The 27,520-nt window shown below is 41.1% G+C and overlaps 1 protein-coding gene and 1 pseudogene across 5 annotated transcripts; one reads left to right on the top strand and one right to left on the bottom strand.

Moving 5' to 3' along the window:
• Window positions 1-3,863: 3,863 nt before the first annotated feature.
• The window catches only part of LOC125605244, a 36,759-nt pseudogene continuing 13,102 nt past the window's right edge, over window positions 3,864-27,520 (bottom strand).
• On the top strand, window positions 19,517-24,798 carry LOC125605243. 5 transcript variants are annotated; one of them, XM_048775160.1, is made up of 5 exons: window positions 19,517-20,520; window positions 20,604-21,950; window positions 22,838-23,659; window positions 23,741-24,380; window positions 24,468-24,798. In XM_048775160.1, exons 3-5 carry the CDS (start codon window positions 23,165-23,167, stop codon window positions 24,557-24,559), a joined length of 1,227 nt encoding a protein of 408 aa, XP_048631117.1. In that variant the 5' UTR covers window positions 19,517-20,520; window positions 20,604-21,950; window positions 22,838-23,164; the 3' UTR covers window positions 24,560-24,798. The 5 variants fall into 5 exon arrangements, with proteins under 5 accessions (XP_048631117.1, XP_048631115.1, XP_048631113.1 ...); XM_048775158.1 differs by lacking the exon at window positions 19,517-20,520 and having other exon boundaries at window positions 21,152-21,950; window positions 22,838-23,011; window positions 23,088-23,659; window positions 23,741-24,798; XM_048775159.1 differs by lacking the exon at window positions 19,517-20,520 and having other exon boundaries at window positions 21,156-21,950; window positions 24,462-24,798.

Genomic DNA, 27,520 nt, shown 5'->3' with positions numbered 1-27,520 from the left:
GATTTCAAGATGATCTTAGCATCGAGCGCCCACTGAAGGTAATTGTCTCTAGAAAGATTTAGGGCAGCGAAATCAAGGTTGTTGATTTTCGACATCTGAAGTTATAGATTAATATATTTAGATCTTTAGGAATAGTTTTTAATGTTTAAACGATTAGGGTTTTATGTTCAAACAATCAAACAAGCCTTCACAGCCAAGATCTATGCCTCACGGCCAATGAGCAAGCCGCACGGCCATGGATGCAAACTAGTTCGTTTTTATGCATTTAGTTGTCGTGTAATTGCAATCCTAACATGATTTGTTTCTATCAGTTCATGATGCAATCAAAACAAGCAAACCTATCGGCCAAGCAAAGATCAAGTCACACCGCTATTTGATTCAATTCAACATCATTCCTAGAATAAGTTCTAAGTGTAATTCCAATCAATCAATGTGATTAAGTTATGGTATGAATGCAACAAGGCCACACGGCCACGAGTATGAACAAGTCTAGAACAGTTTAACCTAATATGTAGTTTCAGATTTCGATTTTAAAATAATCTAAACTAGGTCATTAGGGTTTTAGTTTAAACAAGCCAAACAATCAGATTCGAGCTTGAACAATCCTAACAATAGTTCTAGGTGATCAAATCAACCAATCAATGTTCAATTTCAAACAATCAAAATCGATTTTTCAGAATTAGGGTTTTGGTGTTTCGATTTTATTAACAAGCAATTTCATTTCAATTTCAGGATGATCAAATTCAATCTCAATTAATCAATCAATCAATTTTATTAATCAATAGCTTTCGAATTAGGGTTTAGGGATTTCGAAAATTTGATCTTAGATCAAAGGGATTTGATTTGAGATTCAAAACCTTAAGGTTCTGATTTTAATTGATCAATGGATCAATCTCTATTTTTAGGGTTGGGGATCGAACTCATAGAGCTTCGATTTACTCGCTTAGGGATTGATCTATTATCCTATGGCTTTCATCTTAGAGATTATCTTTTAGGGTTTCATTCTTTACAATCAACCAAATTCGATTCATTATGTTCTTAGAATTCGAAATACCTTTAGTTTAGTTGTTTGTTGAAACCGGACCACCAAGAATGAACCTCGAGCTTAGACACGATCGGGACACGAGCTGGCTGGGACGCGAGCTACTTCTATCGGATCGCGAGCGGCTCTGATGCGAACGGGAGCTGTTGCTGTCGGATCGCGAGCTGTCCTTGATGTATGATGGAGCTGAGTTCGTCTAGGATCATGAACGCCTTGGGGCTGGAGCTGATCAGGTGGACACGAGCTGGAACGGAGTCACAAACGGATTAGGATTCGTCGGTATCGGATAAATGGATAGAGAAAATGAAAAGGAAAACAAGAAGGAAAAGGAAAGAACATAAACATAAATCTTCAAGAGAATCAGGGCATAGACTACTTAGAGAAGCTATATAAACAAGCATGAGATTTCCAAGGCCGCTCCTGAAATGAAAATACCGAAGTGATCGCCATTAGCTTTAGGAGGTGTGGTTAGTCTACTGAACCAAGTATTAGGCGATTTTCTTTGCTTTGTTTTTTGTTCCTTATTGTTTAGACAACTTGACTTCTTTTTAACGCTGATTCATTATGATATTACAATTATGAGAAAGATTACTTAGACGGTTCGACAACCGACAATACTACATGCCTTATGGGGATGTACACTAACTGCATCACTTGAACCGTCCTATGAAAATCTACGCTTGACCAGATTTACTTGCACCATGTTTAAGATCTCTCGTAAGACTTTCTTCTGTAGTTTGCATAATTGTTTAATAAATCGTTTTCTACGGAATTGAAACATGAAACTCCTGTAAAATGCAATATGAAAAAAATTGCTTAGCTTGGGATTCGAACCGTAGACCTGGGTGTAGAAGCTAGGCATGGGAAAAAAAACGGAACCAAAGAACCGAACTAGAACCAAACCGAAATACCCAAAACCGGAACCGGACCGAGACCTTCAAATATCTGAACGGTTCTTATATTTCTATATTCGAAATAACTGAACCGAACTGGAACCAAACCGAGAACGGAACGGGTATCCGAATATATATATAAGAATATTAATTGTATATACATATAACATAGCTAAATATATATTTATAATTTTAAATTTTATGAAAAGTACCAAAAATTTATTTGAAAATAACTAAATTATTATAAAGTATCTGAACTACCCGAAAGTATCCAAAACTATTCGGATAGTATTATCTGAAACTATCCAGATAGTATTCTCCGAAATATCCAAAGTAATCTGAAATATCGGCAAAAATTTTCTAAATCATCCTAATTTTTTTATATTTTACCCTAAATAACCGATATTTTATCCGAACTATCCGAACTACCAGAACTGAAAGCGAAACCAAATGAGAACCAAATTTTTTTGGGTATTTTTCTGTTCCTAGTTTTACTATCCGAACCGAACCAAACCTGAAACTATCTGATGCGCCTCAGCACTGGATCAGTACATGGAACCAGACCAGAATGGAGATCAGGCCGTTCAGAGCAGTTCAAACAAGGTTCGTCCGTCCGACCGTACCGATCAGACTGATCGTGCCGTGTACCGCATCGACCCGCGTACGTCCGGAGTGGAGCTAAGGCTGGAACCACGTCCAGACGACTGAACTGACTGTACCACAGACGTTCTTTCTCGTCCAACTCGCCAAGCTAAGACTGATGGTCAAGCCAGAATCAACTTGGAACGCGAAGAATCCGAAGACGACCGCATCTTCTTACTTTTGGCCCATTTGGTCCGTACCGCACATCCCGAAGATGGTACCAACAACCTTGCCTCCGTGTTCGATCCCATGATGGACTCTCTCTCGTCCATTTCTCTAAGGCAAGGATCCTCAAGCTTTCTGAAGACTTAACCCATGTTGGGACACAACTCGTTCGTGAAGGGTACTTGGCAGACCGTCCGGATCGTCCTTCTCCCGTCCTGATCCTTACCGCCATGGAATCAGCTGGTACGGATGAACCTGGACAGGAGGCGAATGGTCACCTTGACCATTTTGTGAACCAAGAATTTTCTTTATGTCTTTCAAACTTCTAAAGTCAAATTTATATTTCCAAGATGTGTTTTTCCACAATTCTCTATGTCTTCTCTTTGATCACATCTAGTATAAATATGTAAATTCTTCTCATAATCAAGGAAATCGATTTTCTTTCAACCTTTTATGAATTTATCTCTTAGTTCTTTGCTTAGAACATTTCTTAGTTTCTTGGTGCATAATATCCAAGTAAACGCCTTCCTTTGTTGGATTTGTGCGTCATATCAAATAACAATCGAAGTTCGGGAATATCAACAGCTTGGTTGAGTGAACATTCCCTAAATTGGGCGTATCACTATCCGAACCGAACCGAACCGAAAATATGTCAAGTAGTAAATGGATCCTATAATCCCCTACCCGAACTATCCAATACCCGAAATACCCGAACTAAACCGAACTGAACAGGAAATGCCCAGGCTTAGTGGAAGCCATTAAACCTTAACCACTAGGATACGGTGCTTGGAAGACAAAATATGACCTAACGGAAGATCGATCCCTGTGCCTTATACAGCATTAACAACATCAAACACCAATAGACCACGACATGTTTTTATAAATCAATTTGATATTGTACAACTTTTTTATAACTTAATCAACAAACATGCATCTAGCAACTTATTCATCTTTGTTGTTTTTCTTTTTCGTGTTTGTGTGATTAAACTTAGAAACTTTGTTTCCCCGAAAAGTTACTTTTTACAAATTTGGTTGTTTGGCTCCCACAATAACTTCCCCTTGAGACATTAGCTGAAAGAAACGAAAGGATTCTCCGGACAAAACAAAGCAAAAGAAACCAATGACAAAGCATGATCAGAAACCAAAACTAAGTCATATGCACAAGATATCCAAGCAACTTTCCCTTCTTTTGTTGTCTAAATCTTCTCTTTTATAATATTTTGTTACAAATGAAACTTGTCACTTGGCAGCACTGGCTTAGGGTACATCTATTCTTTTCAATGTCTGGACAAAATGATTTGTATCCGGAAAATTCTTCGTACGGTGAAGATTCGCTTGAATAAGAACTTTCAGATGCATCGGTCTCTAGATCTTTTACAGATAATGGAAGTGACTCTCTTTGTTGGGACGTTAAACCTAAGAAAGAAAACAAGTCAGAAAGCAGAGTCGAGGAGGAAATGAACAGACTGAGAACAAAATTACACTGAACTTATACCACAAATCCACTACCACTAGGGTCCTTATCTTTAAAATTAAATGATCACCTTATAACAGAGTTAAGATGTTCTACAAAGCGATTAACAGTTCTTATATCCATAAGATGTATACGACTTAGTTCTGATTGACTGGAAATAGATAAAAGGCTTGGAATATTTCAAGATATGTGAGAAGCGTTGATGGTTTCTACTAACCTCTTTGAGAACTTGGACGAAATTTCTTAGTATGCCGTCTGATGAGCCTCTTAGCTTTTGTTATAGTTAACTGCCTGGCAAAAGGAGAAAATTCAACATCACTGTCACTCCACTCCCGTTGAAGTCATTTTCTGCTTCAGCTCTCATAGTTCTTATGACAAATGCTTTCGCCTTGCGTCTCTGGGTATTGAAGAGTCCTCGAACAGAAGTTACAAAATTATCCCCAGCTCCACCGCTTTCATCTTTTTTTATCCATGTAACACTTTCATCATCGTCACTTAGTTTAAGGTCATCGTCAGTAAACTGGGTATTCTTTTGTGATTTGTATGAAAATTTCTTCCCCTGAAAATTTGATTTGGAATAAACTAATCATCATTCAGAAGCCTAGTGTTTCAGAAACTGGACTCATAATGACTTTTTTTTTTTTGAAACACAATTGATAAATGTCACCTGTATTCCAATAACAGACTACAGTACTCCACATTTTATGTGTTTTTTAACACGAGCAAAAAGTCCCCTCCTGGTCCCAGCAAATTCATCACGAGCAAATGTATCCATCAACAGTCTCAGGTCGTTTACAACCAGTCTTGATTCCTCATCCACCTGAGGTAAAACCGATAGAAGTTAGACAAATTATGACCTTAAATTTACAATGTAGTTGTAGAAACTAGTCAACTCACCTGTCTTATTTTAATATTGGAAATCTTTATCATCTCCAGTTGTTTTTTTCTAGCCTTCTTTTCTCTGCGAGAAGAGCTGCGAGGCTTGTCAGTTTTTGCGTTTTTGAGATTCATCTGTCTAGATGACTCCCCTTTTTGGTCATTGGAAGATGAGACAGGGCTATTATAAGACTGTAGAAGAAGTTCATTAGCTACAGATTCTGCCACACTTTCTTCCCAAGTCCTGTCGAAAGAAGAAGTTCGTCTCAATTCCTGATCAGCTGAAACACCAGCGGTAGACCTAACGTCTAGGATATTGGATTTCTGCAAATAGAATGCAAGTATATTCTGAAAACGAATGGTGAAAATTCATTCAAAACTTTTTGACTTATAAACTATAATGAAAGCCTACTTGAACACAGTCAACATTGCTTTGTGACTGTACTGCAGCAGAAGAGCTAGAAGATTCATGACTTGCTAACTGTCTCTTTACACGTTTTGAACCAGCTGTTGTCGAAACTTTCAAAACTTCCTGCAAGGCACAAAGTTAATCAAAAAGGATTTATATATACTTAATTTTGTTTATCAGATTTTCATCTACAAGCTAATGCTAAGGGCATCTCCAATGGGACACAAAAAATTTCTTTATATTTCACACTAAAATAAAGTAACTCTATTACAGAGTTGAATTTGCTCCAATGGTTCACTTGGTTCACTCTATAATAGAGTTACTCTATCCCCTAGACTATATTTGCGAAGTGATTTTGCCACATGTCCTCTCTATAATCAATGTAACAAAACAAATATGACATGGCTACTAAAATTGATGACATGACTTCTACAAAAATATGACATGGATAATTTCATTTAATGTTGATTTATATTTTTGGTAAACTTATTAAAATATAGTAATAATTCATATATTACATTCAATATTGATATTTCTTTTTGGTAAACTTTTTTCAAATATGGTAATAGCTCATACATCATCTATAAAATAAATATATTCATATATAACATTTTAAATTTCGAAATATTATTATTTTGTGTAATTATATAATTTGTATTACTAAAGCTTTCAAAAATTTCTACAATTTTTTAAAAATTTAAATATCTAATCGTAAGATCATTAGTTTCTTATATACTACAAATTTTATAAATATTGTTTAGGCTAAATTTTTGATAATTATACAATTTTATATCATTTTTATTAGTTTTATACAAATTGATTTAATATATATCAAATCTATATTAAATATTAGTAAGAAAATAGTAAAATCTATAATATTTAATAAAATTTATTTTTTAAATATAAGTTAGATTTAAAAAATTCTTTACTGCACATGGTGCAGGAAAACACCTAGTAATAGAGTGAAATATAGAGTAATTCTATTACAGAGTGAACCATTAGAGAAAATTCAACTCTATAATAGAGTTACTCTATTTTAGTGTGAAATATAGAATATATTTTTGTGTACCATTGGAGATGATTTTGTGATGCTAGTTCTGACATGTCGCCTTTCTGAATTCTGCTCTTCCTCTGGGAAGAAGTACTCCCACATCATTTTGTACATTGTCTCTGACAAATGGATTCTGAGAGGGTAAATCTCCACCTACAAGATTTACAGGTATTATCAAAGGGATATCGAAACTTACACAACAAGCAAGAACAGTTCATTTAAAAAGATCAAAAGAAGTCATAAAATAAAAACAAGAGTTACAAGTATTAGCATGTTTCTGTCTGTCACTTTTGCAAATCCAGAATTAAATGATACAAAGCAACCGAAGATACTTACATGAAAAAGTTCAAGATGATTTCCATCTTTTGGTGTTCCCTGCTTTGCATCCACACGTAGCATGAATTTCCTGCAAACAAAATTACATTTCACTTCATATGTGATAAGAAAGATGAAGCACACTTCATACAGTTCATAGTTATGGCCTTATGGTTCCTTTCATATCTCTTAAACAATCAATACTTTTTCCAAAGGCAACTATAAAACCATCATTTATAAAGAAAAATATCAAGAAACCATAATAAATGTCTTGGAAATCATGTGACATATGGAAAAAATACAGGCATGGTAGATAAGCAAGCAAGGAAAACGTACTTTCCCCACTCGGATGGAGGATTCCATGCGGATAAAATCATATCCGAAGTTGCATTACACAGACAGTTCCTAACAACAAAGAACTAGGTGGTGAATCGAGCAACACCAATGTCTTTGTAATCTCGTTCAAAGTCATAAATCTGCATGTATAAATCCAATTTAATATATACTATTTTTTTTTTACATAATGCAACGAACTAAGCAATCAACTAAGAAGACTGAGAAAGATTCGAAGTAAATTGATGTTATCTCTCAAACATTCCATTTGTATAAAGAGTAGTCAGGATATTTATGATTGTGAATACTTAAACATGATGCATAAACTTACCATGTTATTTATATCTGCTTCAGCAAAGGCTCTACCATCTACAAGCATGCACCAAACAACCCTATTAATTTCCAAGGAAATGCGCATAGCATATGGTGCACTTTTGTTCTTCTCCATCAGTTGCAGATTTGCAGACTTCTGCTGCGCACTTCTTAAAGATGCAGAAGCCATCTTTCTAGACTTCTGTACATATAAGAGCTCTTTCTTTAGTCTTTCCACCTAAATCAGACCAACAAGAATAATATCAACTTTATATCGTCACAACATTATAATTTGGCGTAATTACTCTCAAGAATATAAGTAAAGCTCATGCAAAAGAAACAGATTTGTATCTAATATAATGGTTGCATGCACATCACTTAGTAATGAAATTAGTTGAAGCCGGAACAAAGAATTATGAAGAAAAATCTATGCCAATTCAAAAAATAAAGTTTGGAAAATAGTTTGAGTGGTGGGTGGTTATGTGAAATATTAAGGGCTGAAATGAAGAAAATCTGTACTTTTATTTAGACTATCTTTAACCCAGGTTATAAGTGGGTTTCTTAACCTTGGAGTCCCACAAAAACAACAAAAATGGATAACAGAAGTGATGAATTAAAGATCGGTAATGGCCTGTTTTCTGCACTGTTTGCGAGCCCCACCAACAAGTGGCGGCCCGCAATTGGATTGAATTATAACTTTTTTTTTTTTTTTTTTAGAAAAAAAGTTGAAACTTTAAAACGCATTTAGCGTTAAAGATGCTCTTAGCCCTAAATATTTCACATAAAGGACTTTTATAAACATTTTCTTCACTATTCCGCAAACATGCCGATAGTCTTTCAATAAAAGAAAATCTGTACTTTTATTTAGTTTGGAAATCTAAATAAACATTATTCATCCATTCAAAAAAAACAAACATTATTCCGTACGTAGATACTTACCAGTATGGATTTTCTGGAACTAATCATCCACGAGTCACCTTCTTTCTCCACATGCGTGTCTTCCATATTATCGGAATAATGAGACAATATTTGAATATCATCAAGAAGCAACTTTTGCTCCCACTCTTTCTCTTTAAGGTTGATTTTTGCAATTTCTACTTCTTCATTTCCGTACGGAATTACTTCATCAACAGCGTCATCATCTTCAGTTGGAAAATGGATACTACTTTTGCGAGGCCTGATTCATAAAAAGAACTCCATTATAATGCAAGAAAATGCTTGCAAAACAAACAGAAAACAAGTTTTTGAAGTTTACCCATACGAATCATTTAGTTGAAATGGTGGCTTTAGAATAAATATGGATTATAAAATTTACTTGTGCCTATTTCAAGCTAATAATTAACTACACAGAAGAACAAATGAAAATGGTCGTTCCTTTAATTTTATTCAGGTTTTGGTTACTTGCGTTGGAGGAAAGAGAAGGATGGTCAAAACGTCCATCATAACTTGGAACTGTCGAGATGTCATTGTAGCTTTTATATTCCGCGAATTAAAAGTAATCTCTTCGAATGGTTTTATCTGCAAAAGGGCATAATGTAGTTACAAAATTTAACCAAAAAAAAAAGAATGTAGTTACAAAGGAGGTAATAATTAGGTTGCTTGTCTAGAAAGACAATTAGAATCGAAAAGGAAACCCATTATAGTTACACGAGGGCATTTGTTTTATGTGTACTTCAACTGAACTACTCCTAACCGGCAATGCAATTCCTTTCATTTGGTGCTATATTATCATTTAGATCTTTACTTGCCTACTTTTTGGATGTTGCTTTGAATTTGGACTAGATCGTTAAAACAGAGAAGAGATTTAAGAAACCTACTAGTTTTCTAGCAAAAACTATAACTAGATGGTGTTACCTTCAGATCTGGGGATAGACCTTCGTGTTTGGTATACCGCAAGTACATGTCACAAGGCATGAAAACCCTTTCAAGTAGAGCCCCAGTACGCTTCAGTTTTGGTGAGTTTCTTCGAATATTTGGGAGCCACTGCACCCCAGCACCTGGGTCAACATCAGTGAGAGCAACATGGGCCTGCACATGCTCTAACATCACAGAAAATTCCAATCTTGTGCATGTCATTTCAGGAATACGTTTTGGACTCTGTAAACTTTTTGTGCCAAGAAACTGCACGATTACTTCTTCGTCAACACGCATAATAGATTTAAATGATCGTGCTATAACACGACCACTAGCGGCAGCCAGCAGAAAGCGACCCTGGTATCCATCAAAGTAAGGTGTATCAACGAGTAAACAAACTCTTTACACCCAAAACAATAACAGCGCCAATTTGGTTGGTTAACTATGTTACCACGCACTAAAACAGGTAAAGCTGTTGAATGCACATTCTCACGCATATGATTACTTACATTAGCCTCCTCTGAGTGAAGATTAGACTGTGGCTCAATGACATTCACCATGAAGTGACTAGTGCCTTCTTCATGAGATCCGCTGGTCTCAACTTTATCTTGATATAGATCAGTGTCAAAAGTTAATAATGTTCTTTGCGGAGTTACATTATATTTAGAAACTCCACATCGTGAAAAAAAATTTGTGTAAGAAGAGAAAAATTCTGAAACAAATGGCAGTTACTAAATGAATTGAACACATACCAATTGTTCGGCTTTCTCCTGAGCTTGCAGAAGATGTTGAAGTTTCCTCTTGATTTTTTTGGTTTCCTTCAAGAATCTTGCTCTGCGTATACTGACGAGAAGGAGAAGGTTCGAACCCCTTCGATATTCCGCTAACAAAAGAGAAAACAGCATTCCTATTCTCTATCGTCCACAAGAGTTTGAGACCATAAACAAAGACCCGCTGACAGTTGTCAGAAAGGACTATATTGTATCCATCATCATCACTAGGATCTGATTGTAGATCTTCATCACTCTCGTTTCTATTTGCAAACTCTGACCGCAGATATGTAACCTCAAGATTTTTTCTTCCAGCCTCCTGCCATGCCGATAGTCTTTCAATATCAGCTTTTGGAGCCTGTCTTCTAATAGTACAATAATCACAATACAATAGAAACCCTGCATCACGATTCTTTTCATCCCCCTTGTGCCCATCTTTATTAATAAAACCCTTAGGCACATGAACATCAAGACCTTGATATACAAGGTCAAGTGCATCCCGCTTGCACTCTAATGTATAATTTTGCTTCCCGCGACTGTAGCATAATTCGTATTTTAGCTCTTTAATATCAAAAATCAATCCTTTGGCAGGGTCATCAAGGTCACTAGGCACGTAGTTTATTAGAAAAGGAGCGGCATCTACACGGACCATAAACTCCGTCATCACCTGATCTAGAGATAAGTCTTCAGCTACTAGGACAACTCTTGGGACTCCAAACCTAGGCCTTCCCGAGAAAGAACGTAACTTGTGCGGAGGATCACTATACAAACTGCAGCACTTGAGTATCCATGCCAAATCTTGTGCTCCAAGATTAATTGTTGGTGATGAACGAGACATGCTCTCATTCTTGTCAATGGGTCTAAGGGATAAATTGAATCGAAGCGAGAGCGATGCTGATCTGAGCGGATCAACAACATTCAAAGAACTCCCAGGCTCGCATTCCCAGTCCATTGTAACTTCGATATTAAACAGCGGGGCTTCGAAAAACGCAGCTCCAGAGTTGCCGCCAGCTGGAACATTTAGAGAGTGTCGACTCCTCAACTTTATCTTAAAAGTCTTTAGCATTAACAACCACACGACCATCTGACTGCTTAAATTCGATAGGACCGGTCACTATTTGGAGTTTACCTTGACTCTCATATGGATCTGTTGTAGCAAGAACATTCCACTTGGACGATTCAGAAAAAGATAAAGTGATATTGCAATGAACGTTGTTTCTCATATTATCCCACCAAGGTAAGCTTTGTTCCTCGTTGGAAACCTGTGGCCGGGCACATGGACTCATTTGCAAATCCGAGTGTGGCTGAGAACTCATCGCCTAGTTTAAGAGAACAATTTCAAGAAGTCAATAACCAGTCAAGTGAGAGATAATAACAAAGATTAATCATAACAAGAAAACAATGATACCTGTTGAACAATGGGACCTTCACATTTGCAAGAACTCGCAGAGAGAAGAGGAAGTGTGTAATTTCTTAACTTAACCACCAAGCTTCCAGTTTTCAGATTAACCTTGCTTCCACTTATTTCTTTACAACTAGGATCAAGCTTTCTCAAGACTTCCATCAACCCAGCATCATCATCACAGCCACGAACTGCCGTCAAGTTTAAATCAAAGTCTGTGGCGCAAACCCAAAGAAGAGAGTTTCTAGCAGCACTTGACTTAAAACCTGCCTGGAATCCCTCCCTACAAGCACCTGAACCCTCCGTGGGAACTAAACCCTGGCATGCTTGATAATATGATCAAAACGACTGTATCTGAATCTCTTCCTTCACTTTGCTAATAGCTAAAGGATCATGGACATCAATTTCATATCCCCATCAAAAACTATTTTTCTTTCACTTGTTTCTGCACCTTTATGACTTGCTTTGTGTATAAAATCTTCAACAAACTTCAATCTTACAGCCAACTCACATGTTTCTTTCTTCAGCAGCAGATAGTGTTCATCAAGCCAACCCTGGATAGGTTCTTCCTCAATATATGCGTTTAGCCTTCCTATGCAAAATCTTAACCGGCCAAAACCTGGACTTGAATTCTTAGGCTCCAAGCTTTCTTCTTCAGCTTCAGTTATAAGCTTCAAGTCTCGCAACTTCTCTTCAATGGAATCAGCTATGACGCGCAACTTCAGTTTGTATGGCATGCAAATATTAACATCGAGTCCTTGTACTACCCAGTCCCAAGGACGGTAGGGATTCTTGATAGCTGCATTCTTGTAGTTTTCAGTACTCGAGATCCGTTCAAAGCAAGCATAAGCTCTTCAACAAGCAGTCCTATGAAAGCATTCTCAGTAAAAATTGATCGTGCATTAAATTTAACCTCCACACCATCTCCTAGCCCAGCTGATATCGTCAACATTTCCACATCAATAGCAAAGATCGATTTCCTTTCCGTCGTCTCCACGTCAACCAAACCGGCCACGCATTCATGTTCTTCAACATTTTGTGCGTATGCCAATGAACTCAAACGCAGATACAGTCCATATAAATATAGATGAACGTCCGGTTCCCAACCCAGCGATATATCAGTCGCACTTAAAAGAAAATTAATGTCAAGCCCACCAGATAGACGTGTAAGCTTGGCGTTGTGCATATCAAACAATGTAACCTGGAGATGGCTTTCCCCCCTAAAAATTCCATTTCGGTTGAGTGTTTATCCTTGTTGAGAGAAAAGCTAAACCCTGTTACTTCAAGAGAGACCGAGTCTGTAACTGTATTATCCAATCCTGTAGCATCACAGAAATTTACAATGAAACGTGTAAGAGTAAGGTTCGCAAGCCTAGTTTCTTTCTCAGTTGCATGGGATAGTTCCACTCCTCCAGTCTTATTCGTCTTTTCGCCTGAAACAGTTAACTTCTTAACGAGAGCTTCGAAGGAGACAGCATTTGTTGTAAAAGATTCGACGCGCTTGTATGATAAATAGATCCTCATTGTAGTCACGTTTACAGAGAGCACTAAGTCGTTTCTGCAATCTCTTCTTGCCCAGTTCAAGCTAATCTTTTCTATATGCATCAACAAACCAGAGTTTGGCTCTGTTCCGAGAATGTTTTCTTTATAGCATTGTTGGTACTCATCTGCCAAATGCAAATTCAGTTCACCAAGTTCAACATCGATGGCTGTGTCCATACTTGAAATGTTATTTGCAAACACATGTGATGACTGCGAATAAAACTGTAAAACACAGAACAAAATATTGCTTAGCATTTAGTAAAACAATTTTTTTTTTTAACACAACACATCACATATTAAAGATCTTCAGCCCAACTAAAAATAGTTGGTGGTAGTCAAGTACAGAGCTGATTTAGCAAGTGAATCAGCCAAGGAGTTCAAGTTTCTGGATACATAAGAAAAAACAATACAATCAAAGGAGAGGGATAGATGCTCGATGTCCCGTGAGATTCCGTAGAGATCCTTCGGGTGATTCTTCGAGTTGATGACAGCAACAAGTGCTTGACAATCTGACTTGATGCAGATTCTTGTAAAGCCAGCTTCGAGGGCGTTGAGAAGAGCCGATCTAATAGCTAACGCTTCAGCTACTAGTGCGGACGAGGTGTTATCAAATGTAGCCGTACCCTGATGTGGTTGCTCGTCCTTCTGGGTGATGAAGATCCACCCACATCCTGCTCTAGATGTTGTAGCATGCCACACTGCATCAGTAAAGCATAGCAGGCATGTGTTTTGTAAGGGTGGGATCGAGCTAGGTGACATAGAAGCGCGAGGCTGAGTGGTAGATATCAGAGCAAGATGCCATTCTTTTGCATTACTTACCGCTTTGGTAAGAATCTCCAATGGCGTCCATGCCCTGTTTTCGAAGATCAAGTAGTTCCTTGCTGTCCAAATTCCCCATACAACCCATGGGAAGATATTCCCTGTCAGGCCCCACGGCGGTAGCAGGGGCAATGATGCAGACCCTAAGAAGGCTTCACTAAATGAAGTACACTCCGCTGGGCTCAAACTAGATGGCCAAATCTGTAAATTCCATATCTCTCTAGTAAACTGGCACTGTAGGAAGATGTGTTCAGCGGTTTCGAGTTCTCCACAATGCCGACACATTACGTTGGACGTAAGTCCTCGCTTTGCTAGGTTCTCTCCTAGAGCCAGAGCTCCCTCGGCTATTTTCCATAGGAAGAGGTGCAGCTTCGGTGAAGTCTTGCATTTCCAGATCACCTTGTAATATGTCTGGTTGGCTGTGGGCTCGATTGTCTCCATTGTTGTTGCCACATAATAACCAGACTTAGCTGAATAAATACCTGAACTGGATGCGAGCCATACATAGGAGTCCTCCGGTACATGCTGGGGTAGGATGCTCTGTATCTTAGGGATATTCCATTCCCTCGTTCCTCTACACATGAGGTCTGCGACAAAGAGGTCTTGGTGTGTCTCCTGCACAGGGCCGACTGGTCTCGACGGAAAATCCATACTCAACCATGGATCTTTCCACACTCTTGTGCTTTCTCCATCTCCAATGGTTTTGCTCAGGTTTGTTATCAGTAGGTCTCTTCCTACTAAAATGCTTCTCCAGCCATGGGAAGCGGCTTTCGGTGCCTCAGCTTGGAGAAAGGGGCTTTTGTTGCAATACTTTCCCCGTAAAACTCTTGATAATAAGCACTCTGGTTTCGTTACTATCCTCCATGCCTGCTTCGCAAGGAGAGCCGCATTAAAGGCTTGAATGTCTCTTACTCCTAAGCCTCCCACCGCTTTAGGTGCCGTGATCTTGTCCCAAGCTACCCAGCACACTTTCTTTTTATCCGGAGCCACATCCCACTAAAATCTCGTAAAAGCTGACTGAATCCGACTACACAAACTCACCGGTAATTGGAAGCATGACATCGCAAAGGATGGTTTAGCAGTCAGCACCGCTTTCAACATAACTAGTTTGCCAGCACTAGAGAGTTGTCTCGATGCCCAACCAGCTGCCTTCAGTTTGATCTGGCCGACAATGCTTGTGAATAGGTCTTTTTTTCGTCGACCAAAATGTTCCGGGAGTCCTAGATATTTACCTACTCCTCCTTCCTGTGCAATCCCGAGGTGTGATTTAACACGTTCCCGTATTACCTGCGGGGTCTTTGCTGAGAAGGAGATTGAGGATTTGGCGGTGTTGATAAGCTGTCCAGAGGAAGTCTTGTACTGGTGTAGTATCTTCATCAGCGAGGAACAGCTCCTGTCGTCCGTATCCAAGAAAAACATAGTATCGTCGGCAAACAATAGATGGTTTATGCGTGGAGTCGGAATGGCCACTCTCAGTCTTGACAAATGGCCACTGCGCTGAGCTCGTCTACACAGTCCGGATAATACTTCTCCACACAGTATGAAGATGTAAGGCGATAATGGATCTCCTTGTCGTATTCCTCGCAAGGGGAGTACTCTGCCATGTGCTGTATCATTGACGAGGAATGAATATGAAACTGAGCTCACACACTGCATAACCAGGTTGACAAAGGAGCTCGCAAAGCCGAATCGTTCCAGGACAGTCTCAATAAAATGCCATTCCAACCTGTCATAAGCTTTGCTCATGTCTGTCTTAAGCGCCATAGAACAATGGATTTCTGCTTCAGACATCTTGAGCGTATGGAGGATCTCATGAAGTAATGAGGATGTTGTCGGAAATAGCTCTCCCGGGTACAAAGGCCGATTGGGTTTTCGAGATGATGTCTTGGAGTATAGGTTTGAGTCGGAGTGAGAGGATCTTCGTGATAACCTTGTAGAGTACATTACACAAGGCTATCAGCCGATATTCCGATACCAGTTTAGCTCCAGTCACTTTTGGTATAAGCCGGACATGCGTAGTGTTTGACGCTGGCGGCATATAACCAGTTCTGAAGAAGTTCTGGATTTCGAGGATCAGAGCCGGTCCGACAGTGCTCCAGTTGGAGTGGAAGAAGCTTGCCGAGAAGCCATCCGGGCCTGGTGCTTTGTCCGGATGGATGAGAAACAAGGCATTTTAATCTCAGCTGCATCGGGTATTAATACGATATTTTCATTGTGTGAGGCCGATATCCTGGGTGCAGGGGCTGATGTGACAATGTCTCTTGTGGCTGAGGTAGTCTCGCTTGTTATCTCTGATGTGTAGATGCTCAAGAAATAGAGGCCAATTTGATGCGCAATCTGATCCTCTTCGTAGTATGCCGTGCCGTCTTCACCTTCTATAACTGTCAAGCGGTTGCGAGCACGTCGACCTTTAGCTATCGCATGGAAGTAGCCGGAGTTTTTGTCACCTAAGGATAGCCACATAATCCTACTTCTTTGTAGCCAAAAGTCCTCTTCAGCCTTATACGCGATCCTTAGCTTCGAGTTGAGAGCTGTAATAAGGGTTTCATCACCTTGTGGATCAGTCATTGCCACTTCCAGACATTGTTTTAGTCTACCGATCTCCTCCTTGCTGTTAACATGCTGTTCTCGAGTCCAAGATGAGATGGCTCTTCTACACATAGCGAGGCGGGTATTCACGGGAGCTTCGGTATTACCGTTCCAGACCTCCATTATAAGTTTTTTCACGTCTTCATTGTCCCGAAGTCGACGGTCATAGCGGAAGAGGCGTCCTTTATGGCGTTTTGGTGAGTCAAAGACTGTAATCAACGGTCTATGGTCCGAGCTTTCGAAGTTAAGGTATTGACATCTCCCTGTTGGGAATCTATCAGACCAAGCCGGATTAACCACAGTTCTGTCTGGCCTGCAATATACCATGTGACTGTGTCGTTTACCTCTCCAAGATAAGTTGTTACCGGAATGCTTGAGGTCAAATAAATCGCAGCGAGCAAGCATATCTCGGAAGGCTCCAAAAGTTCCTTCTGCTCTTTCCGGACCTCCTGATTTTTCATTGTTATCCACGATTTCATTGAAGTCACCAGTTAATAACCATGCTTCATTTCTATGAAGTGAAAGATCGATCAGAGAATCCCAAATAACACTTCTATTAGGCACTTCTGGTTCCCCATAAACAAATGTTGTATAAACAGTAGCTCCCTTATGGGTAATCATGGTATCTATTACATTCTTGGAGGAAGATAGAATCTGAAGATTTAGATCTTGTTTCCAGAAGAGGGCGAGTCCTCCACTACTAGGCCTCTCCGGGGGAACTAGGAAATGATGATCCGTGTCCATAAATTCAAGTTCTTTAAGCACATAGGGATTTTGATTCTTGGTTTCCATGAGGAAGACTACATCTAGGGAAGCTTGTCGTCGGAGCTTTCTAATATGTTGGACTGTCATGGGGTTCCCCAACCCACGACAGTTCCAACTCAATATTGCTAAGGAAGAACGGGAGTTTGCCGAGGAAAATCCATAGTATTCCTCGAACTTGCTGGGATTAGCACTATCGGCAGTGCTGTAGCCGACGCAGATGATGCAGCTTGTTGAGTAGTCTGTCTTGTGCCCGCACGCGATGATGTCCCTGGAGAAGCATGAAGGCGAGCTATGTTTCTCTTTTTTGATCCCATACCGGAAATTTTTTTCGGGCTAGCTCTAACAGTGGTTCTTCTCCCTTTAGATGTTGGGGGGCGTCCCCGCTTTCTTATTGGCACAGATGAGGTTTAAGCTTGCAAGTTCTCCTGATTGCTATGGATTTGAAGGTCTGATACTTGTAATGTCTCAGTTCTCGCCAGAGCAGCTGAAGCTTGTAAGATACGAGTAGCTCTGATACTTGTAATGTCTCAGTTCTCGCCAGAGCAGCTGAAGCTTGTAAGATACGAGTAGCTGCTTCTTCCACACCTCTATTCATCTCGCTCTGAAGTACACGTTGCTTTCGTGCTGCACTTTCCATAGGATCAGGGCAGCATATATATTGAAGAGTAGTTTCTCGAAGCTCTTCCAGCACCTCCTCTCTGGAGGGTAATTCAATAGCTGGTGGGAAATCTCTAGATTCCAAGTTTCTTCCAACCGAGCGTCTAGGAGGTTGGAAAGGAGAACTAGGAGGCGTAACTTCCTGGGCTACCACCGGTGATCTAGCTCTCCATTGTAAGACTGGAGAGTTATCCTTACGTTCTGCGATGTTTCCCTCTCTATGTCTGTCTGTATGGTATGTGGTTCTACGCCTCGTATAAGGCGGTGATGTAACTTCGTTGTTTCTGTGGTCCATCTGAGTTCGAGCCTTTTGAGGGTTGTTCTGCTGGAAGGAACTTGGTGCAACCTTGTTTCGCGGTCCTGGCGGATGGAGTGCCGCAGAGGAGACTCTGTTCCCAAAAGGTCCCCCGTGTCGATCCAAACGTTGCTGGTATGGCTTGTTGTAACCAGTAGACTGGCCTTTGATTCCCAGACTGTTTGGTGAGACGGTGTGGGAGATCTCTGCAACTTTCTTTGCACTGGAGTAGTGTCCTCTGTTAGGTTGGGATATGTAGTAGCTCTTTCTGGGCACTGCGACTGTAGATGGGAGAGGCGGTAACAGTTAGAGCAGTGAGTTTTCATAATCCAGTGCTATAATGCTCTCTTCTCCGGACTCGTAGTCCATTGCCGCCTCCATTATCAGTGGTTTCAGCCCATCAATTACTACCCTAACCCGAGCTGTAGTTTTCGTCACTTCATAAGTTTCAAGCTCCCCTAGCCTAGGCCTATGTTGCGTACCACCTTTTCGTGCCAGTAGTGGAGCGGGATCCCTCTTAAGGAGATCCAGAACGGAATTTGCGATGAGAAGCTTTGAGAGATAATTGGCTCCCACCGTTGAACAATAATCATCCAGCACCCAAATTTATAAAGTCTATTGTTGAGGGCGTCTCGAAGGTCTTCCTCCTTCTTGAATCGGAATTGGAAGCAGCCATCACCTAGGTCTGACCCTGAGGCGTGTTCCATCAGGTTCCATTTTCTCGCTAGGTAGGAGAGGACGGCTCTCATCCTCTGTTCTTTTGGATTCGTCAACCGACCCACAAGCTTAAGCATGTTTTCCTTAATCAGATCGGTAGGGTCGAACTCCGGTGCTCGCATCCTGAGACGCGGAGGCCCAGTAGAGTTTTGGGTAATAGCTTTGCCTTTCTCTTCAGATGTGAATCTCCTTGCCATATTGCAACGGGAGTGAGTGGCTTGGGTCTGAAGCAAGTATGGTTACTATGTCGTAGAATGTAGTAGTTCGTGTGAGCTTAAGCGGAGGTATCGAGGTCGCCGGAGTAACTAATTTCTAGACTTGTGCAGGGGAAGGAGATATGTGGCTGTAGTGGCTTAGATGTGACGACGCTGTGGTAGAGGAGTAACTCTCGACTCTACCCTCGTTTAGACCGTTCTTGAGAGCCTAATTTTGTCTTCCCCCATCAGTAGTTCGGATTCCATGCGAAACAAAGTAATGGGGTGCAAAGGTAGAGTCTAGACGGCCTCCGCCGTGGAGAAACGTCGGAGAAACCAGTGGTGGTATGGGATTTTGAAAAAAACTTCTAAAAAGGGAAAAAGAATCGGGTTGGTGGAGAGGTCAGATAAAAGCCTGTTTAGTAAGCATGACTAGAAAGGCAATAAACCGGGGTTTTGGCAAAACCGTGTGAAAGTCAAACTAGCTTTACCAAACCGTCTCGAGAAAGTCGCCTGAGAGCGTTTTTTTTAAGTCTTAAGGAGAATCTCCGACTTAGTAAAAAATTAAGAGCATGATTAGTGAGGGTATGAGAAGGAGTCTCTCACACTATAATAATGAAACTTAGTGAAGAAAGAGGAGAAGGAACAAAAACATGAAAGACGTTTCTTCATTAATAAACTCCCTAAATTTAGGAAACATAAAGTTTGGACTTTTAAAAAAAAAAATCCCTAAACTTTTCTTAAATACTCGTTCTTTATGTGTTCCTTCTTTATTAGCCCAGCATATTATGTTTTTAAATTTTTAAAAGACAAAATAAAAAATATAAGTAAATATATAAGAAATTCTTGAGAATTTCTCTTTAATATTGATGCTCTAATATATGTTTTATTAATTCAAGTAATACAAAAAATGTTTTTAATATTTCGGAGACCATAATAAAAGCTTAAAATCAAATTTCATACTATTTATTTGTGATATTTTAGTTTTTTTCTTATTTATGAAATTTAAAATTATGTTTTTAACAAAAAATATATAAATACAAATATTTTTATTTAGGATCTTAGAAATTGCGGTCCCCATACACCGATAACTTGTATATTTGCGTAGATGGAATTTTGACTTTTCAGATGATGTGTTTTTTATGTCCATTTTTTCCTTATGCCTATTTGCAAAACCCATCACCCGTGAAGAGAGAGAGAGAGACTACACTAATCTCTACAATTGATGCACTCTTCTTTTCAAAATCAACTATCTCATCTCTCTCATTATTTTTGGTTTCTCCGTCGTTACCATCTCTCATCTCTTTCAATCTCTTTGTGTTCTCCGTCGGAGCCTTTGTTCCAAAATAAACTCTCCGATTTCTATTCTTTAGTCTCACCAGAGTCTCTAGGATTTATACAATTGTAAGTCTATTCCTTGTTTTTCCGTTTTGAATCATTTTCCATCATTAGGGCTTATACCCACTTCATATATTGTTCAATTTCAGGGCTCCATCTCTTCTTATATGAGCTAGAATCCTGGCATCCTTGCACAATCACGTCGTCCATCTCCATGGATTCAGACCGTCCGCGAGAAATAAGAGCCCACAATCTATGCCGCTTCTTCCCTTGAATCCAGAGGTCCGATCGAGCTGATTCCTTATGCTTTCGTTGCTCCGCCTGCTTCTCTGTTGACGGCTGTTGTAGACTAGAAATCGGAGGAATCTAATGGTGATTGCAGATTGGGCAATGCAAGGATGAAACCAGTTTGTAAAAGGAGAGAGAATGGAGCTTATGAGCCGGATAATAGTTGTGTTAGCTGGAAAATATTGTTGTATGGCTTTTTCTATATTTATCTTCATAATCTTTATTCTAAGTAACATTAGCTTGTTAATACTGTTGTTTTCGATATTCACGGGGCTAACGATTTTTTTTTTTTGATAAGGACAACTCAGTTGGCTAATATATAAGTTAGGAGGGTTATACTTTGACTTATACAAATATTTGGTATGTTAGCTGGTATCTAATTTTGTTTACCGGATATTTAAGAAATTGACGATGTGATATTCTAGATGTCATCGATGTGAGAGACAAGGTTTCACTTCTTAGATTTAGGTTAGGTCAAGAGAGATGAATGAGAATCGTGGGCTGAATCCCGTAAATAAACTTGAAGAATGAATATGATTTTATTGATGAGTTGAAAGATGATAAATACAAAGGAATGTATCTTGTGATGATCAAAGAATACGTAATGCTTTTAATCTAGTACAAAAGTTCATCCATGAAAAAAAAGAGATCCCTTGTCTTTTATCTTCTCCATCTTTATATAGTCTAGGTTTCGTTGGCAACCCTTCAACTGTTCTCCTAGATATTTGGCTTCAATTACGGAGCTCGCTTTAGGCTCCTCTTGACCGAGTCTCTTAAGGTGTTAGCTCACTTTCTGTCGTGACCTCTGCTATGATGTCTCCCAGGTCCAGTCGTCAGCTCGGCTTTCAGCTCCCTTTGTTATGATGGGCTTATCGCAACCCACATGCTAGCTCACGCTTATCGGTACCTCACCTGAGGGTCATATTCGGGTCCAACAGTTGCCCCCAGCTTCCGAATAAAATCCTTTGTCTCGGAAGCTAGAATCTAGCTATCGATCTTATCTTTTCGTTAAGATAATGATTAGTTCTTATCCTATTTAGATTCAGCTTACTCGATCTAACGGTCTTTATTACGTTTGGCAGAATCTATGGTTCAGATGGAGAGGGTTTGAAATGACTTTTCCGAATCTCGAGAGGTGATGGGATATAAAGCGGTGAACATTAACTGCTAGCCTTCCACTTTCTCCACGCCTCCGTTCGGTTTTCAAGGTAACTTCTCTCTCTTTATTTTACTGCGATTTTTTTTATCTTCCTCGTTACTTTTCTCTGCAAATTCTCTCCCAAACCTTGCAATCGATTTTCTCCTTAACCTTCCCATACTATGGATCATCCGAAAGAAGGTTCCGGGGAATCCGGGATGCCTCCCTCTGCTTCTGGAGCTAAACTACTGAAAGTTAAGCAAGAAATCGGAGCCAAGATGAGGAAGGGGAAAAAGACAGCCAGGGAGGCAATCGCGACCAGAGTTTCTAAACGGAAGAAGAAAGACGATTCTAGTGGGAGCAGTCCTCACTCGCCTTCGTTGCTGAAAAATCAAGACGTGGTTAACCTCATGGTTCAAGCTCTCGCCCAAAAGGAGCTTGGCCGTGCCTGTAATTCTGACGAAACCCCCGAGACCGCTCCGGAGGGTTGGTTCTGTTGCCATGAGAAGTACATCTCCAAGTCTCACTTGAGATTTCCTCTTCCGACCCTACTGCTTGATCTACTAGATCATTATCAGTTAGCCCTTTCCCAACTCTGTCCCTCGGTTATCCGGGTGATAAACGGCTTTATCACTAGGTCCAAAGAGGAGGGGGTTAGCGTCGGTCTTACCGAACTTATGAGCCTCTTTTCCCTGAAGGAAAGCGCCTCTAAGGAGGGTGGTACCGGGACCTACTACCTCCCTAGTCGTCCCAATCATGTTATCTTCAGATTCTCTAGTAGTGATGATGACTGGAGGAAGAAGTATTTTTACGTTAAAGTTGATCCTTCGACGGTTCCTGTGGGTCGGAACCTTAGGGTCACTTGGACTAATCCATCTGGTTAGGAATTCTAGGGATATGCTTTTTTCGTTTTATTCATTTATGGCCGAGTAACCTTTTGCTCTGATTTACTTGCAGAAATCGAAGATCCCCCGAAGCTCTCTACCAAGCTCACCAGGGCTCTATACCGCAAGTTGCAACAGAGTCCCTGTACCTGGGTGGCCTACACCACTTCTCGAATAAGTGCAGCCAGATTCCCAGATACCTACAACGCCTCTTTCCAAGATCCCATTCCTGCTGAGAACCTTGAGAGTGAGTTCTTGTCCGAACCTTTTCAATGATTTTATCGCTTTGAAGTTTTTAAACTTAAGGATTTCCATTGTTCCAGTTTCGGCAGGCGATTCGGTTGTATCGATCTCAACTGGTGCTAGTGCTTCGGGAACTGAAAAGTCTCAGCCAGGTGACATGACTCTGCGACCGTCATTCCGTTCTAGGGGTAACCCCTCTAAAGCTGCCAGTGCTTCTCGTGGAAGCGACAGGAACCAAGGAGGATCGTTCCTTATCTCAATGAAGGAAGTTTTGGACGACGGAGGATCCAAACCTGTTGTCGAGACTACTCCAACTGAGGTTGTAGCTCAGGATGCTGCTCCTCTCCCTGAGGTCCAGGTGCCGGAGGCTGACTACCAGGCTCCGAAGGGTACCTCTGAGATCGAGCCGTCGAGACACAAGAGGCCCAGGATCGATCAGGGCGGAGCTTCCATCCGTTCTTCTTCCTCGTCCTCTAGAGGAGGGACTGTTGGGTGGAGCTTTACCCATTCGAAGCCTGGGTCGATCCTGGATGACTCTTGGGGCCTAGCTGCGATAATGAGGCACCTGAAGAGCGTGGGATGTCCCCTTCCAGCGCTCAAGGACCTGACTAACCGAGATGAGTATCTCGATATTGCCCACTGTATGGGTCAGGTACGTGATCTCTATCTGTTATTTGTTTACATTCTTTGGAGACGATGATATATATATATATTTTCTTTGGATTTATTGCAGTTGGCTGGGGCTGTTAACAGGGCCCAGCTCAGGTTTGAGAATGCTCTGTGTGCTGCCCCCAATGCTGGTGAACTTGCTGAGGTTACCGAGATGGTTAAGGCAGCCAAAACCGATCTTGACCAAGCCCGGGTTCGAATTTCTGAACTCGAAGCCGAAGTGACGAGGCTAGGCTCGAAGGCCGATGCTCAGCAAGGAGAGATCGAGAGTCAAAAGCTCGATATCCAGGTGAAGAGCAGGAGGATCAATGATTTAGAGGCTGCTCGAAAGATAGCTGAGCATCAAGTACGTGAGCTCATTGCCTCATCCCGGGATAGCCAGAAGAACAAGGAAGCTGAAGTCAAGCTGGCTGTCAGGGAAGGGAAGAAAGAAGTCGCCGAAGCTTACGGCAAGATCCTGGTCTGTGTTAAGGAGAAGTTTGCTAGGAAGAAAGATGAGGTCGACGCTTTGGTGTACGCTCAGGAGCTCCAAGCTAATGCCGACCTCTTGAAGGATATGCTGAACAACAAGATCCAAAGCGTTGAAGAGGAGTACAACCAATTGGTGGCCTTATTACCAGAAGCGACAACTGCGTATGAGAAGGCTCAAGTCTCTGACTTCTCGGTCAGCAAGCTTCCTCTTCCCCAGATCTCGGAGAGTTCAGGTACTTTCGAGATTAACATGTTTAATCCATCCTTTTCTGGGGAGTATGGCTCTAATTTGGGTTTGATGGCTCCTGACTTAGCTCCAGTCGAGGCAGCAATAGGAGGTGACGGCAATGTGGTCGATGAGGGAGTTCCTGCCGGTGCTGGTGATCCGATTCAGGAAGAGAAGGAAGATTGAGAGCTACGGCTCTTTTAACTTTATGTTTTGTGTTTTTAAGACTTCGGCCTAAGGGCTTTGTTTCGTTATGTTTTGTGACTTAGTGCCTGAGGAGGCCTTTAAACCTTAACGCTTGCTGGATTTCAATAGCCTGGGGAGGTTTTTAAACCCTTTCTTATGTTTAAATCGTGGCTATTATTTCTGTTTTAAGTTTTTGAACTTAACCTCGTTTCATTTAATCATAGTGATTGCGAATCTCAGATGAGTTGTGTGCCGTCATCGTTGAGTCGGATTAGGACCTTTAGTCTTTATTTATGATAAGCATTTAGCTTAATGGATATTCGGTCGTGATAACCTTAAAGAGGAGTTCTTGATTTTAGCTCGGGGACCTGAGTCCGATTCGAAAGGTTCTGGGACCTGGTTGTTCAGGTTCGTAGGAACCTTTATTTAGATTCATAGGGACCTGAGTTAATTCGAAGGACTTCGAGGCCTTTGAAGTTTAACGGATGGAATTGAGGAATTTCGGGATTTTCCTGATTCTTTAGGATTTTAAGACTTTTCGATTTTGATAAGGGTTTCAAGACCTTCTGGTTTTGATTAGGATTTTAGGACCTGGTTGATTGTTAAGGATTTTAAGACCTTGCTGATTGTTAAGGATTTTAAGACCTTAGTTTATGTTAAGGATTTTAAGACCTTGCTGATTGTTAAGGATTTTAAGACCTTAGTTTATGTTAAGGATTTTAAGACCTCTGGGTGTATTAAGGATTTTAAGACCTTAGGTTCAGGTTTTCAGGGACCTGAATGTATTCGAGATTGTTGAGCTTAGGTCCCGATTTAGGGGGACCTAAATTTTCTTGGAGGGTTTTAAGACCTTTGATGTTTATGAAACTGAATCAATCGTTTTATTAATATCAGATATCAGAGAATACATGATTCAGATTATTTACACAGTAACTATTTTTAGGCTAAGTGTTCTTGGTAACACCTGCCCCTTTGGCTTAGGTGAGGAGGTTGGTGAGAAGAGGTTGGGGCTGCACTCATGACGGAGTTGCCTACGTACCCAGTCAAGGGATCAAGCCAAACGTAGTTCAGGGGTTTTAGGTACCTAATGATAGTATCTTTTGAGGTTCGTGGCATTCCACGATCGGATTTCAGGTACCCCGGTTCGTACCTTCTGGAGTTTGTAAACTCCGGGTCGTACTATGTGGATAATTCGGTAGGGTCCTTCCCAGTTGGTTCCTAACTTTCCAGCTCCCGGTTCCTTTGTTCCTTCGAACACTTTCCTAAGCACTAGGTCCCCTACGGCGAACTGTCGGGGCCTTACTTTGGAATTGTAGTGTCGTGCCATTGCTTGCTGATAATTTTGAATGCGAAGCAAGGCTTGGTCTCGTCTTTCCTCGATCAAGTCGAGGCTATCCATCAGGAGCTGGTTATTAGCTGCGGGATTTGAGGTGCAGAGCTCCCGTCTGAGGCTACCTGCGGTGGTTTCTGCTGGGACGACAGCCTCCATCCCATAAGCTAAGGAGAAGGGAGTTTCCTCTGTAGCTTTTCGTGGGGTGGTTCGGCAGGCCCATAGTACTTCGGGTAGTTTTTCCGACCAAAGCTCCTTTTGGGCTCCTAGGCGTTTCTTGAGGTTTGCTAAAACTGATTTGTTGGCAGCCTCCGCCTGTCCGTTCCCTTGAGGTCGCCGAGGTGATGAGAAGGTGAGGCGGATGTTCCATTTATCGCAGAAACTTTTGAAGTCGTGGGATATGAACTGTCCTCCATTGTCGGTTACGATTTCGTATGGGACGCCATGCCTGCATACGATGTTTTTCCAAACAAATCCTTCGACCTCGAATCTGTTTATTTGTTGGAAAGCTTCAGCTTCAATCCATTTCGTGAAGTAGTCGGTTAGGACCAGGAGGTTTAGTAACTTCTTTCCTTTCCCTGAAGGTACTAATGGACCTATAATGTCCATAGACCACCTCATGAATGGGTAGGGAGCTGATATGTTAGACAGCTTTTCCGCTGGTTGGTGTATGATCGGTGCATGCCTTTGGCATTTGTCGCACGATGAGGAGTAGACCTCACAATCTGCGATAATGGTAGGCCAGAAGTAGCCTTGCCTTTTTATTCGGATGGCTAAGGCTCTGCCTCCGGAATGGTTTCCACAGGAACCGTCGTGCATTTCCTTCATGAGTTTCATAGCTACTAGGCCGTGAACGCATTTTAGGTAAGGTCCGGAGACACTTCGTTTGTGGAGGGCTGACTCGATTATACAGTATCTTGCTGCTAAAGCTTTGAGTTTTCGAGCCTCCCACTTGTTGGGTGGAATTTTTCCCTCTAGGATGTAATCCATGATCGGTATTCTCCAGTCTTCTCTTCCTACAACTTTGTTGTGAAGAGAGGAGGGAGATTCCTGTTCGGGACCTGGTGCCGTGGTGCCCCCGGAGATATTTGTTGGAGTAGGTTCTGGGTTCTGAGGAATATCTCCAATTTCCTCGTTATCCCCTGTGGTTTGTGTAGCGTTCCTAGATGCGTTTTTAAGAGCGGTGCGGCTTCTTGTTTGGACTTTATAGACAAGTGGCTCCGAGGTCTGGATGGTGCCCCCGGAGGTACTCGTAGAGTTAGGCTCTAGGGAGTCTGAACTTCGGTGAGTACCTTCACTTTTGTCGTTGTTTTCCGGGTTCTGGGTTGCTTTCCTGGAGGTGTGCTTTCTGAAGCTGCGTGTTCTAGTTTTCGGGAACCAGAATGTCGTGAAAACTTGGGTAGCTACCGTCGGGAGGCTGTTATCCTCTATTTTTTCCTTTGGTTTGCTATCCATCTCAGCCTTGGTAGCTATGTCGATACTTGGCTTCTCGATTCCTTCCACGGGTATAATTCGTTTTACGAGAGGGTCGGATGTGGAAGCTAATGCGGCGAGCGCGTCTGCTGAGGAGTTCTCCCCTCGTGGGATCCTCGTTAGCTCGAACTTGTCAAACTGCTTTGTGAGGTTTAGGA

Source organism: Brassica napus, unplaced genomic scaffold (assembly GCF_020379485.1).
Source record: "Brassica napus cultivar Da-Ae unplaced genomic scaffold, Da-Ae ScsIHWf_730;HRSCAF=1057, whole genome shotgun sequence".
In the NCBI taxonomy this organism is placed as follows: Eukaryota; Viridiplantae; Streptophyta; class Magnoliopsida; order Brassicales; family Brassicaceae; genus Brassica; species Brassica napus.
Note: the sequence above shows the minus strand (reverse complement) of the source record. Positions and strands in the feature narration are given on the sequence as shown.

What these genes read in the sequence shown, in the direction of transcription:
- LOC125605243 (XM_048775158.1), top strand. Translation starts at nt 23,165, where the DNA reads ATGACTCTGCGACCGTCATTCCGTTCTAGGGGTAACCCCTCTAAAGCT. An exon ending in TTGCCCACTGTATGGGTCAG is followed by an intron (nt 23,660 to 23,740) that starts GTACGTGATCTC and finishes GATTTATTGCAG; the next exon opens with TTGGCTGGGGCTGTTAACAG.